The 16076-nt window shown below is 32.3% G+C and overlaps 1 protein-coding gene across 1 annotated transcript; it reads left to right on the top strand.

The window, feature by feature from the left end:
* Positions 1 to 10064: 10064 nt before the first annotated feature.
* On the top strand, positions 10065 to 10988 carry LOC124100076 (olfactory receptor 5K3-like). Its single transcript, XM_046455392.1, has one exon. It carries the CDS (start codon positions 10065 to 10067, stop codon positions 10986 to 10988), a length of 924 nt encoding a protein of 307 aa, XP_046311348.1.
* The last annotated feature ends 5088 nt before the right edge of the window (positions 10989 to 16076 follow it).

Below are 16076 nucleotides of genomic sequence, written 5' to 3'. Positions count from 1 at the left end.
CTCTGAATCTGGCTGCAGCCAAATAAAACTGTTTCCTGCTACCTTTGGTGCCTTGCCTCATTTGTACCTACAACAACACAAATAGATCTGAAAGATTTTTCATGGTTAAAATAAACCACTTGTTTCTTGATCACCAAAGTCTAATGTATACAGTGACACATAACTGTGTAGTTCTTCACTGTTTTGTTTTTTCAGCAAAGGTGGAAATAGTCATTGGAAATTCTTATTTGAATCAAATATTATTTTGAATAAAATCATATTTGGAAGGTGGTAAATGCTGCTTTTTCAATGGCAATTCAATTTCATTATGAAAAGAACAGCTTTATAACAAAATTCTTTCTTATAAATTTATAATTTTGATATCTGGGTAATATTGGCCTCAGGCCTCTTTAAATGGAGTTGAAGGTGATACATCCTCCAAAAGATTTTGAAATATTTTATAAAAGTTGATGTTTTACTTTAAAATATTTAGTAAAAATCCACTGGTGATGCCCTATTGACCTTTGCATTATCATTTGGTTGGTTTTTCAAATTTCAAATATTATCTCTTTACTTGTTATGGGTAAATTCAGATTTTCCATTTCATCTTTGACTGTTTTTCATACTTTGTGTGTTTCTGGGAGTTTGTCCATTTCAGAGCTTATCCAATTTGTTGGTATATAATTATATACAATATTTTACATCATCTCTTTTTTCTGAAACATTAATGGTAATATTCCCTCTTTAATTATTGAATTTAATAATTTGCTTTCTTTTTCTAATAATCTAAATGTTTATCAATTTCTTTGATCTTTTAAAGGGGCTAACTTTTGGTTTTGTTATTTTTAACTGTTTGTTTTTATGCTCTATTGCATTAATTTTCTGCTTTTACATTTATAATATCCTTTTCCTTCTGACTTTAGTTGTAGTTTTCTCTTATTTTTCTTAAAGTGAAAATCTAGGTTATTTACTCCAGATCTCTTTTTTTGTTCATAGTAGGCATGTTTACTCTAATTAATTCCTTAGTAAGCACTGCTTTTCCTGGAACTCTTAGGTGAAGTGTGTTTGGCTGCCACTTCCATTCACCTAGGAATGTTTTCACCATTCCTTTATGATTAGTACTTTGAAACATTGATCATTAAGGGTGTATTGTTTAATTTGCACACATTAGTTAATTTCCCTATGTTTTTCTGCTGTGGATTTCTAATTTCATTCTATTATAATCAGAAAAACATTGTACTTTTTATATTCTTTCAATGTATAGAGTTTTGCTTTACTGCCTAACAGACTGTCTGCACTGGACAATATTCCATGAGAATTAGAGTAAATGCAGAGTGTCCTATACATGTCTATATCATCTAATTTGTTTTTATATGAAAGAGGATCATAGTCCAAATCTTTTATTTCCTTGTTAATCTTCTACCTAGTTGTTCTATTCATTATCAAAATGATAGTGGGTAGTGAAGTTTCCAGCTACAATTATCAAGTATTTTCTTTCAGCTTGTCATATATATATATATTTCTCTGTTATTAGATGTGTATTCATTTACAATGGTTTTATCATCCTGATGGAGTGAACTTTTATCAATTTTAAATATCCTTTTTATCTCTAGTGATGTGTTTTTGTTTCAAAGTCTAATTTGTCTCTTTCTATTTTAACCCCTGCACATTAACTGTGGTTGCTGTTTGCATGATATACTATTTCCTATTCTTTTACATTCAATCTATGTCTATCTTTGATTCTAAACCATGTCTCTTATAGGCCAGTATATAGCTGGATCATTTCTTATCAAACTTGATAATCTTTGCCTTTTGATAAGATTGTTCAGTATGTTTACATCTAATATTATTTATGTGGCTAAAATTATATCTCCCATTTCACTTTTGGGGTTTTGCATGTCTCATATTTTACTTCCTCTGCTTTTCCTTCACTGCTTTCATTTGTATTAGAGAAGTATTTTCTAATGTTGCAGTAAAGACTCTCTATGCAATTTGGGGGGGCGGGTTATGGGGTACCAAGAATGAACCAAGGGGGCACTTAACCACTGAGCCACATCCCCAGTGGGGATGTGAATTTATTTATAGACAGGGACCCATTGACTTGCTTATATTTCTGAGGCTGTCTTTGAATTTGTGATCCTCTTACCTCAGCCTCCCCAGCTACTGGGATTGTAGGGCATGCACCACTGTGCCTGGCTTATTTTTTTATGTTTTTAGTATGTACTTCTTAAGAGAATCAGTTTCAAATTTATACTAGGTTTATGAGAATGATATATAGAAATGCTGCTCCTTGTTCTCTGCTTCCTGGTTGCCATGACCCAAGCTACTTTCCTCTGCAACACCTTTCTGCAATGATGTTCTGCTTCATTTTGGGCCCAGAGATATGGAGTCAGCTGACTATGAACTTCAGTATTCCATAGTTGTTGCACAGATCTCTCCTCTCTTTAGATATATTTATTTCTAGGTATTTTTTGAGCCTATGTGAATAGAAATGTTTTCCTGATTTCTTTCTCAGCATATGCATTTTACCTGTTAAATACTTAAGAAACAGTTAAATACTTAGGAAAGTATTGATTTTCATACTTTTTTTTGTAACCTGCTACTTTGCTGAATTGATTTATTTACTCTAGCAGTTTTTTGGTAGATTTCCTTGGGTCTTCTAATTATATGATCATATCATCTGCAAACAGTGATAATTTGACTTCTTCCTTTCCTATTTTTATCCCTTTTATTTCCTTCTCTTGCCTAGTTACTCTGGATAAAATTTCTAGTACAATATTAAGTAGAAGTGGTCAGAGTGGACATCCTTATCTTATCCTATATTTTAAAGGAAATGCTTTCAGGTTTTCCCCATGACTATGATGTTGGCTTGGGGTTTGTCATATATAGCCTTTGTAATGTGTGTTTCTTTTGTCCCTAGTTTTTTCAGTGTTTTTATCATGAGTGAGTGCTGAATTTTGACAAAGGCTTTCTCTGCATCTATTGAAATGACTAAGGAATGTTTGTCCTTATTCCAAATTTATGTTACATTTATTTATTTGCAGTTAAGCCATCCTTGCATTCCTAGGATAAACTCAACTAGGTCATGATGTACAATCTTCTTAATATGTTGTTTAATATGATTTGTTAATAATTTATTACGAATTTTTCATGTAAGTTCATCAGGGATGAACTTTCTTTGAGTTTTCTTTCTTTGATGTGTCTTTATTTGGTTTTGTTATGAGTGTGATACTGGCTTTATAGAATAAATTTGAAATGTTCTGCCTCTTTCTATTTCACAGAATAATTTGAGGAACATTGGCATTAGTTATTCTTTAAATGTCTGGTAGAATTCAACTGAGATTTCATCTAATCCTAGACTTTTCTTTGTTGGAAGAAGGCTTTTTATTACTACTCCTATCTCTTTGCTAGTTATTGGTCTGTTAAAGTTTTCTATGGTCTCCTGATTCAATTTTGGGAGAATGTATGTACCTAGAAATGTATCAATTTTTTCTCGGCTTTCCAATTTATTGGCATATAAGCTTTTAAAGTAGTCCTTAATGATCTTCTGGATTTCTGTGATGATTTCTCCTTTTTCATCTCCAATTTTATTAATTTGGGTCTTCTTCTTTTGGTTCATTTTGTTAAGGGGTTTTCAATCATGTTTACTTTTTTCAAAAAACAACTCTTCATTTCATTGATCATTTGTATTGATTTTTTTTATTCTCCAATTTCAATAATTTTAGCTCTGATCTTAATTATTTTCTTCTTTCTACTGGTTTTGGATTTTTTTAATTTTTCCCCCAAGGGGCTTGAGAAGCATTAGGTTGTATCTTTGGAATCTTTCTGAATTTCTTATGTAGGCAATCATAATTATAAATGTTCTGACTACTTCCATAGTGTCCCATAGGTTTTGGTATATTGTATCACTATTATCATTTGATTCTGAGAGTTTTCAATTTCTACACTGACTTCTTCTCTTACCCATTTATCATTCAAAAATGTATTACTCAATCTCCATGTTTTTATATAGTTTTCTGTGGGGTTTTTTTGCTGTTGGTTTTTAATTTTGTTCAATTATTATGCGATAAAATGCAAGAAATTATGTGAATTTTTTTTAACTTGGGTGATTCTTCTTCCTCCCCATCTATTTCTAGATGCTTTGTGAGTAATAGACATTCTTACAGAAGTAAGGTTCTAGCAAATAGTGGTTTTGATTTTCATTCCCCTAATGGTTAGAGATGTTCAGAATTTTGTCAAATGTCAGTTGGCCATATGTATATCTTCATTTTAGAAATACTCATTTAGATCTATTACCCATTTTAAATTGGGTTATTTCTTTCATAGCTGTAGATTCTTGGCCTCATATATTCTTAATATTAACCTCTTGTCCAGTGTTTCCCATTCTAAAGTTTGTCACTTCATACTATTGATCATTTTCTTAATAAGCAGAAGTTTTCTACTTTGATGAAATCTCCTCTGTCAATTTTTGTCTTTGTTTTCCCTGCATTATGATTCTTCTACAAAACTCTGCCCATTTCAATGTCCTGAAGCATTTCCTATATGTTTTCTTCTAGCAATTTTATAGTTTAAGGTTTGGCATTTAAGTCTTCAATTCGTATTTAGTTAGTTCTTCCAAATGGTGACAGATAGAGGTCTACATTTATTCTTCTGCATAACAATGTTTTTCTCAGCTCATACATTGCAGATTTCTTTCCCTAATATGTGGTATTAGCACCTCTTTATAAATCTGTTGGCTAAAGGAATATGGATTTATTTCTAGGTTCTTTATTCTCTTCTATTGTTTTATCTGACCCTTTTCATGCCAATACCATGCTATTTAGATAACTAAAACTTTGCAGTATGTTAGGAAATGAGGTATTGTAATGAATGCATTTTGCTGTGTTCCTTTATTTCTAAATGGCTTTAGCTTCAGTTATTACATATACATTTTTGGATTATTTTCAAGTTCTGTAACTGACTTCATTGATATTTTGATGAAAAGTGTATTGAACCCAAAGATGGCTTTGGATAATATGCAAATTTTTGATAACGGCTATTCTTCTGATCCAGGAAACATTTTGGGGTCCAATTTTATTATGTAAAATTTATTTTTATCATTTTAATTGTTGAGATCCTTAACCTATATATTTAAATTTATTATTTGGTATTTTTTATAGCTATCATATAAAGGACTGTTTTAGCTTCTATTTGAGATAATTTGAAATGGGTGTATTGAGCTGTCTATGTGGATTGTGGGCCTGAAACTTTATGGAATTTATTTATTAGTTCAACTGTTTTTCTAGTGAAGTCTTTGGGGTTTTCTATGTATCAAATAATGCCATTTGCAAACAGTGCCAGGTTGATTTTTTCTTTTCCAGTTTGGATTCCCTTTATTTCTTTCTCTTGTCTGAATGCTCTGACCTGAACTTCTAACAACATATTGAATAAAAGTGGTGGAAGTGAACATCCTTGTCTTGCTTTAGGCCTTAGAAAGTTTTCAGCTTTTCCTTTTCAGTTTAATTTTAGTTGTTGACTTATAAATGTCCTTTATTGAATTTAAATAATTCCTTGCTCTTAGTTCTCTTTACTAAATATGTTGATGGGGATGACTGCCAGCCCCTCATTGGGGGATTCTTCTTCCTCCCCAGGATGATGTAAGCCACCCTAAAACTTAAAGTCTCAAGTAACTGGTGAAGAACAAAACACAAATAGAAATATATTTTCAAAAGGGAAGCCCCTGATAGATCTAGTCCCCATGGGTACTGGAACTAGACAAAGAAAAGGTTGCACTGGTGGTTTATTTAAGGGGTACATCAAAGGCAGGGATAAGGTTTCAAGGGTGGAGTCTTGCTTCCTGATGTCTTATAGTCAGTCAGCAAGTTGACTGACATCTTGGCAGGTCGCACCCATCTCAGGTGCTGTGTGAGATCTTTGGCAGAGCTTGAGGAGGAAGTTAACCTGCATCAGGCAGTCAATCCCTGTAGGGGTGCCACAGGAAGTTCCCAATGCCAGACTTATCCAATCACTAGACTACAATGCACAACATAGTTCACACACAGCCCATGGACAGCTCTTGACAGTATGTATTCACTAAATATTTTATTTTAGACAGCTTTTTCACAGCTGTGACTAAAAGACCTGACAAAAACAATTTTAGAGGAGGAAAGTTAATCGGGGGCTCACAGTTTCAGAGGTCTCAATCCACAGACAGCTCATTCTATTCCTCAAGGCTCGAGGTAAGGCAAAACATCATGGTGGAAGAGTTTGGTGGAAGAAAGTGGCTCACATGATGATCAGACAGCAGAGAGAATCCACTGCACAACAGACACTAGTATGGCAATTTGTAAATCAATGGATGTGTAACTGATGTGAATCTGCAATCTGTGTATGGGGTGAAGGTGGGAGTTCATAACCCACTAGAATCAAAGTGTGGAATATGATATGTCAAGAAATTTGTAATGTTTTGAACAACCCACAATAAAAAATTAAAAAAAAAAAAAAAGTTAAAAAAAAAAAAAAAAAAAAAAGTATATACCCCAAAGACACAATCCTAATGACCCACATCCTACCTATCTTCAGTTATCAGTTAATCTCCATCAAGGGATTAATCACCGATCAGGTTAAGGGTTTCATAATACAACCATTTCTCCTCTAAACATCATACATGAGTTTTTGGGAGACATCTCACATCAAAACCATAACATATTCAACATATTTAATATACATGTTTGAGATCATTTTAATCCCCTTAAATTTCAACATCAAAATAGTGGCACATAATATATTACTTCAAATTATGTTGCAATTAGTACTTGTTGATGGGAACAAATATTTGGGATATAGAGGAAAGTTAAAATATTTTTCAATGAGATTCTTATTTTCTAAAGGAAAATAAGAAATAATTCTATAAAGATATAATTACACTGCTAACCATAATTGTTTTTAAGCAGCCATCAAGAATGTATATTTCATGTTTTATTTTAATTTTTTTGGCGGGGGCAAGTACCAGGAATTGAACTAAGGGCCACTCAACCACTGAGCCACATCCCCAGCCCTATTTTGTATTTTATTTAAAAACAAGGTCTCACTGAGTTGCTTAGCACCTCACCATTGCTGAGGCTGTATTTGAATTTACATCCTCCTGTCTCAGTTTCTTGAGCCACTGGGATTACAGGCATGCACCACCCATGCCCGGCTTATTTTAATTGTCATGATATTTCTTCCTTGCATATCTTCTCTATACTCAGTGTTCCTTTGAAATACTGTGCCTGAAATTAAATTTTATAATAAAAATTTCCATTTTGCAAAATGTAAATTCGTAAAGAACCAGTAAATATTGCCATTCTACTGTTTTTATACCACTGTCACAATGACATGTTGAGACAGAGACAGGCTGGCTTGATTCAGCCACTGTTCTTGAGTTTGAAAGTCAACGTGAATCAGTGTTTGGGAGGCAGTGGGTTGCTTATTTACTAAAGAGAATTTGAACTATTTCTATTAAATACTTTGGGTTTGATGTGGCCAGTTGTAGTCATCACACTTCACCCTCCCTGGAAGTTCTTTGATGTCACATGCTTCAGAGCTTCAGCAGCAGCTTAGAGTGATGAATAATAGGATTAAGTGTTAAGCCAGAAAGACCCCAACAACCATTCAGAAACACCTACACAAGGGTAACAGAGGCTCAGTAGGAAGATGAAGGGAAGAAAAGAACTAGACATCTTCTCTAAATAAGGAAAAGATGAGGAAATGGGCAGTAATCAGGGTACATTTTTGTATTGCAGGTAGTTTTACATTTATGCAAAGAATTGTGAGGAGAATTATAAAAGTTATGTCAGCTCTATTCAAATCAGTAAGATGATCATCAAACATACTTTAGTGAAGGGTATTTACTTTCACCACATTGTCTCATAGGACATTTCTAATTAATTTCAAATGGTTTGTTTTTAGGACTCATGAGCTCCAGGGAAAAACATGATGTCAGTGTGGATGATCCCTTCAGATTTTGATGGAAAACTTTAACTGGACAATGTAAGGAGCATGATTATTAGCATTGACTTGAAATAGTCTCTGTTTTTGTTTTAATTGTCTTGATCCCAAATACTTTAGAGAGCAAGGTAAATATATATTATTTTAAGTCCTGACACCCTTACCATAAAGAAAAGAAAACACTTCAAAGGGATATTCTCAGATACATTTAGGTAAGAGAATTATTGTAACATATTATACTTGTAATTTTTATGACCATAAATATTTATTTCCCTTTGTTAATTGCTCCTAAATTTTCACTCAATTCTTATCTTTCTAACTCTTCTTAAAATGTAAAGGTATATCATGCTGGGATGAGGTACAAAACAGTAATTACTCTGACTTTCTTATGAGATCAAACTTTAAAATATAAAGTTAAGATCACAAAAAGTTCATTTAGATAATTAAGCATGACCTTGAAAATTACTTCTCTCTCAACTAATTGCATGGATTAAATTCAGAATTTTAGAACAAAGACATTTTTATTGCCTTCCTTTTGATGTTTTGATTAAGAAAGTGCAAAAACATTTGGATAGTAGAATTTATAAGACAAAATTTGCTGATTGGTAGGTCCCAATGGACCCATAAGTAATAAGAATAAATACTCTCTTAAAGCAAAACAAAATTTGAATTTCAAAATTCTATTAGGATCTAGAGGGTTTTCTCTTTTTCTAAGTGATTAAATCTGAAGGATACAAGTGAACCAAAAACGTTTTTTTTTATCTATTGTGGTATACTTTAGAGAATCTTATAATTTTTTTAGGAAACTGCCAAATATAAGAAAATAGTCAATTTAGATGAAATAAAGACATCTAAATTTTTTAAGAAGATGATGTTGAAATTTTTTCTAAAAATTCTTCTTCAAAGATAACAATCTTAATGTGCACAGACTAAGAGGGCATTAATAATTAAGAATTATTAATAGGTAATGATTTCATTCATAGAGTGAGCTACAATTGAAATGAATTCTTTCTTCCCATAGCATTTTTAGCTCCTTTTACAAAAATATGTAACAAATAACCTCAAAATGCTTATATAGTAGTTAGAAAAACTGTCACATATGTTTGAAAAATAAAGCCTTGTAGATTATACATGAGAAATTATAGATTGGGTTGGGTGTAAAAGACATAGAAGACATGCTCTAAAATTCAGAAAAGTAGAACAGTGTATCCTAGAACAGTCAGTTAAAATGTCATTAAAAAGCATTATATGTAAATGATGCCTTATAATAAAGACAATTTAGATGTGTGGAAAAAACTTATAAGAATAAATGGAATAAACAGTCAGTACTTTTGAAAATAAGTGTGACCCATAAAAAGATAATGAATGAAAATATGTGGACATTTATTTCTTCAATGTTCCAAGGTAATTTATTTTAATAGTGAATACTGCCTCTACAATCCTTCATGAATTCTGTACAATTTCAATAATATAAATTTAACATAACTGTAATTTGCTTTTTTAAAATATGTAATCCTCTAAAAGAATATAAACATATAATTCCTCAGTGGAATAAATTAATATTTAAAGGAAAATAGAATTTAAAAATATTATAGGAATCCTAAAAATCAATGACACAGGGCTGGGGCTGTAGCTTAGTAGTAGAGCACTTGCCTCACATGTGTGAGGCACTGGGTTCAATCCTCAGCATGACATAAAAATAAATAAATAAAGATATTTTATTCATTTACAATTAAAAATAAATAGATAGATAGATAGATAGATAGATAATGCTACAATTGTTTGTGGGCAATGATCCAAATATGGCTACACTAAATTTTAATGTTATCATTGAATAAATGCATACAGATGAATTTTTTTCACTTTAAATATCCTCCCTCAAATTATCAAAATGGCCTTGTGAATATTGAGAGGCATACTTTGATGTCACATTTGCTGAAACATTCACCAATGAATTTGTTTAAAAGTAAATGTAGCTGTAATCACAAAAGCACATGCAATGCTTAAAAAAGAAATTCCTCTACCTATTATAAATGAAAAAATATCAATGGAAAATTATGTAATTTCCAATGGAACATCATATATACATAATTCCTATCTCAACAGAAAAGCTAGAGATGACTGAGGACAACGACTCAATGACAAATGAATTTATCCTTATCGGGTTTACAGACCACCCAGACATGAAGACTCTTCTGTTTGTGGTGTTCTTTGGCATCTATCTGGTCGCCATGGTGGGGAATCTAGGGTTGGTGGCCTTGATTTACATGGAGCGCCGTCTTCACACACCAATGTACATCTTCCTGGGCAACCTGGCTCTCATGGATTCCTGCTGTTCCTGTGCCATCACTCCCAAGATGTTACAGAACTTCTTTTCTGAGGACAGAAGGATTTCCCTCTATGAATGCATGGCACAGTTTTATTTTCTCTGTCTTGCTGAGACTACAGACTGCTTTCTTCTGGCAGCAATGGCCTATGACCGCTATGTGGCTATATGCAGACCACTGCAGTACCACACTCTAATGTCAAAGACACTCTGCATTCAGATGACCACAGGAGCCTACATAGCTGGACATCTGCATTCCATTGTTCAAGTAGGACTTTTATTGAGATTAACTTTCTGTGGATCTCATCAAATCAATCACTTCTTTTGTGATGTCCTTCCATTATACAGACTCTCTTGTGTTGACCCTTATATCAATGAATTGATGATACTTATCTTGTCAGGATTTGTTCAAATTTTTTCTATTACAGTAGTACTAATCTCTTATTTCTATATTCTCTTCACTATATTCACAATGAAATCCAAAGAAGGAAGAGGAAAAGGTTTATCTACTTGTGCATCCCACTTTCTCTCTGTGTCAATATTCTATGGTTCTCTGCTCTTCATGTATATTAGGCCAAATTCATTTAATGAAGATGATAAAGATATACCTGTTGCTATTTTTTATACTCTAGTTATTCCTTTATTAAACCCTTTCATTTATAGTCTAAGAAATAAGGAAGTAATAAATGTTATCAAAAAAATTATGAAGATATGATATTACAACATTCTTAAACAAATGTTACCTCCATTGGACAATTTATTTTAATTTAATAATAACCTTTTCTTAAACATTCCATCAAATGTTAATTAAATAATTACTGAATACAAAAATAAAATTAGTTCCAATTTCTAATAAGCCCCAAAATACTAGGAATAATATTATGCATAATAATAATCATTTAATATTTTCTTTGCAAATTTCTTGAATCCCAAAGCATAATCTATAACTCAGGCACATTCCAAAAACTCAGATACTAATATTAATTTGCACAGCATTGTATCTAGGAAGGAAAGCATATTTGAATTTGATTTTTAAAGAGATTTTAGACTTTTTAGGAGATTATGTTTGAATGTGCATGCAGAGAGAATATCTTCATAAGAAAATTTTAATTTTAATGTCAGTCATTTTTACTGTTTCTAAAATTAAGTGTATTTTGGTGGTTTATCAGTCTGTATTTAAAACCAATTGTATTCCTAGTAAAATACATGAGGATTTTATTTTTCATAGGCTTTGCTTTATATGTCCTACATATATAGGATTGTAATTATTTAACATATCAATTAAATCAAGTTTTTTTCTCTCAGATATCCTTATTTCCTGCTTTGTGTATCAACCATGTCATATCTAATTGTATATTACCTGTACTTAAAGAGTGCCTGAAATATGTAGACATTTATTAAATATTTCCTTCAAAATGTTCTTAATGTAATTATGTTATTTGTAATGGGCTAATGTTTTTTAATTGGAATGATGAATATGTTTGCAGTTTGTCTAATTTAGATTCTAATCTGGTTAACACTAACAGATATTACTTAAATTAATAAAGGTTTTACAGTCTGAAATATGTTTTATGACCACAAAAAAATCCAGAGAATAAAAGGGTTGAGACACTCTGGATTGAATAGATATTGTAGATATTGTATTTCAATGATCATTGTCAGTTGTCAGAATTATGTTCATTGATTTTCTTTACCTTTTCTAATGGTACCATGCTTTCTGTTGTGTATTTCAGCACTACCCACCACTAATACTCAGCAACACTGAGTCCCAGACATCTGTTGATGAAACCCTATGTGACTTATTTGGGGGCAATGATACAAAAGAGATGATTTCTCTGGAAGTTTTTAGGAAATGGGTTTTTAAAAATTTTTTAAATTTTATTTTAATATATTTATTTATTTTGGGGGGTTACCAGGGATTGAACTCAGGGGTACTCAACCATTAAGCCACATCCCCAGTCCTATTTTGTATTTTATTTAGAGACAGGGTCTCACTGAGTTGCTTAGTGCCTCACTTTTGCTGAGGCTGGCTTTGAACTCACAGTCCTCCTGCTTCAGCTTCCGGAGTGGCTGGGATTATAGGTGTGTGCCACCATGCCTGGCTGAGTTTTCTTTATTTTAAATGAGACACACACTGGGGCTGCGGCTGTAGCTCTGTGGTTGAGTGATTGCCTATATCATGTGAGGCATTGTATTTAATCCTCAGCATCACCTACAAAGAAATGAATAAAATAAAGGTATTGGGTTCATCAACAACTAAAAAAAATTAAAAGACATACACACACACACCCCCCCCCACAAAACTCATCTTACTCTCTTTAAATAAATTGATGTGAAATATGTCAGAGTGCACTCCCATTTAGCCATCAAACGACAGCCTGTAGTGAGGTGTGGAGCTGAGAGAACTCCAAAAGAACAAACAAAAAATATGTGGACTAATATCACATGCCTTCTGTTCAGATAGTTCAATAGATCTTGATATTGTTTAAGTTTACTTTGGAAAGGTGTGCCATTTGTGCCTGAGTAAATGCTATTTGCAATATCATATCTCTTTTCTGTCTCTTATATGTGTCCCTTAGTGATCAAAATGAGTCCTTACACATTCTTTTAACTTACAAATACCTTTTCAGTGGTATGCACTTCACTATTCAGCACAATCATGAAGTCCTTTGCTCTCATTATTGTATTTTAATTTCAAGAACCCCACAATAAAGAAAAATTGAGGGACAGAGAGAAAAGTAATTTGCCTACAGAGATATAATGGTGCAGTTCAGGAAATCAGTCCAGGATATCTGGCTCCAGAATTCATATCCATAACCATTAAAACACAATAACCATAAACTGAAAGTAGCACAATAGGAAAATATGTAAGAATCTAAATTTTTCTTAGAAAGAAAAAATGCACATCAAAATTACACTGAGATTTCTTCTAACCAGTTTTAATAGCAGTCATGAAGAATGCATATAATAATAAATGCTGACAAGGATGTGTGGGAAAAGTTTCACACATGTATTGTTGGTGGAACTGCAAATTAGTACAACCACTTTGGGAGTATGGGAATTTATCAAAAGACTGGGAATAGATCCACCATTTGACCAAGCTATCTGACTCCTTGTTATTTATCTGAAAGAACTGAAATCAGCATTCTGAAGTGATATAGGCTTACCAATGTTTATAGCAGCACAATTCACAATAGCCAAATTATGAAACCAGTCCCTCAATAGATGACTGGATAAATAAAATATTGTATATACAAACAATGAAGTCTTATTCAGCCATTAAGAAGAATGAAAATATGCCATTTGCTGATAAATTGATGAACCTGAAGAAAATTATGCCAAGTGAAATAAGCCAGAGTAGGAAATCAAGGGTCAACAGTTTTCTCTCATATAAGGAAGGTAGAGAGAAGTAAGAATTTTTTTTTAAAGGGAAGACCTCATGAAAATAGAAGGAAGAACTGTGCAGTAGAGGAAGAAGATCAAGGGAGAGTGATGAGGGATGATAAGAAAAAGGAAATGTGGAATGAAATTGACCAACTTTGCTCTGTGCATGTATGAATTAATCACAATGAATTCTACTTTTACATATAACCATAATGCATCAATTTATGAAGGGATTTTGACACAGAGAAGTGTTCCTCTGGTGAGCAAACCTCCTGGGTGTTGGGTAATGGGCACTCTGTTTCCACCCCTAGAATGCCCTGTGGTTTTTCCTAGGAACTAGTAAGATAACTAATTCATGTGCTATGTCTAGCTGCTGGTGCAATGCCACTAGTCTTATCAGCCTTGACCTTGACCTCAGGTACACAGTTATTGGGAATAAAGGAACTCTCTTGTTAGACAACCACAATGTTTCACTGAACTTAAGCCTGTCCTCATAATAGTAACTTTATACAATGGACTTTCTTGAGAGCTACACAAATCTCCTACAATTGCACATTGCAACTTAGTATATAACAGAGAAATAAGCTGCATAATGTTGCTAAGTCTGTAACCTTCCTAGTAATATAATTTACAATATGTACTAATAATGCCAAAGACCTAAAGTAACCTATTGATATAAATAAAGCTGGCAGCTTGGCCACTCTGCCATTCTGCCATCTTTCCTGCCTCTGCATCTTGTCTCTGTGTCTCCTTATTATTTTTCCTTACAAATTTAAAAATATCAATTAATAGAAGAAAGATCAATACAGTAAAGGAAGGGAATTGGGAAGAGGGAGGGAAAAAGAGATAGAACTATGTATTGAAATGCAGCAAGTTATACTGTATGAATTTGTGAATGTGTCAAAAGGAATCAAACTATTATGTATAACTAACTATAAGGAACTAATGAAAAACATAAATTTTTCAAAATAATGTAAGTATTGATGCAGTCATAAATTCAAGAGAGATGTGGATCAATCACAATTATCCTCAAATTTATATTAAAAACTCTCAACATGAAAGACAATTTTGAAGAATTTTACAGCTAATATTCATGTAAATTTTAATTAATTAAATAATTAATTATACAGCAGTTTTTAACTTTCTACATTTATCTATCTCAAATGGGCAATAATGTGTATAACATATATGCATGCATATAATATGTATACTGTAAATATAATACATGCATACAAATGTTATACACATCATATGTACTTGCACATATTTACACACATAATACTGTTAATTTAAATTAATATTAGAACTGGAAATGTCTTTTTATTTTGTATGTTTGTTTATTTGTTTTCTGATAAAGAAACCTAAAGTATGTAAATTAAAATAAAGCTTAATTTAAGAGTATGCTCTTATAACCAATAGCTGAATCTTAGTCAAATCCCAGCAGCTAAGCTTCTGTCAATCACAGGCATCCAGATGCTTAAAATAAGTAAAAACACTGATTTTTATACAATTAAGCTGTCTCTGCATATCACGTCTGAATTCTGTTAAAAAAAATGTGATCACATTACAGCTTAAAAGTCTGGTTCTGAGGGCTGCCTAATTATGAAATTGGAAGTAAAAACCAGTTGAGATATTTAAACTACATTTGTTTAATTTGTGAAGATGTTTAAACTAAATAACATATTTATACAAATAATTCATATTCACATGTAAATAATATATACATATGTACTACATATATACCTACCTTACTTTGTACAATAGATGCCTTGTAAAATATCCAAAAACTGTATTTTATAATATTTCCTCTTGATTAGATTCAAGTTAAATATTTTCAGCAGTGATAGGCATGCTATGACATGCTAATTGCAACACCCTTAATAACAGTTTGTCTTGTTACTGGTGATGCTTAGTTCTAGAACTGGTTTGGCAATGTTCAGCAGATCTTTCCATGGTAAACACACTTGTTTCTTGGTAATTAAAATATAATCTGAAGAGTGACATGCTAATACTGTGAGAATTCCCTCTCCCTCAAAATGTTTCATCAGTGATGGGACTATTCACTGACACTCCTTGCTTGAATTGAATACTACATTTGTAGATAGAAAATTGGAGATTACCCGCATTTATCTGTCTTCTTTCTAAGAGATTTACCTCAAAGCTATTATCATTAAATAATTTTCAGCAAATTTTAGAAACATTTTAGCTTTACAAAAATGTATGGAGTTAGTAAATTCTGATATATCACACACTTACTTCTCCATGTCACCAATATCTTACATTATTGTGGAACTTGTGGTGTAAATAATGGGCCAATGTGGATACTGATATACACTGTGTGTACTGAAATCCATACTTTATTCAGATTTATATGGTTTACAGCTGGTTTTATTTTTCTCTTCCATAATCCCATTTATGA

This window comes from Marmota monax, unplaced genomic scaffold (genome assembly GCF_021218885.2).
Source record: "Marmota monax isolate L192 unplaced genomic scaffold, Marmota_monax_Labrador192_F-V1.1 WCK01_AAM20220418_F8-fsc00053, whole genome shotgun sequence".
Classification (NCBI taxonomy): Eukaryota; Metazoa; Chordata; class Mammalia; order Rodentia; family Sciuridae; genus Marmota; species Marmota monax.
The sequence above is the reverse complement of the archived record's forward strand: the minus strand, read 5'-3'. Positions and strand labels throughout refer to the sequence as shown.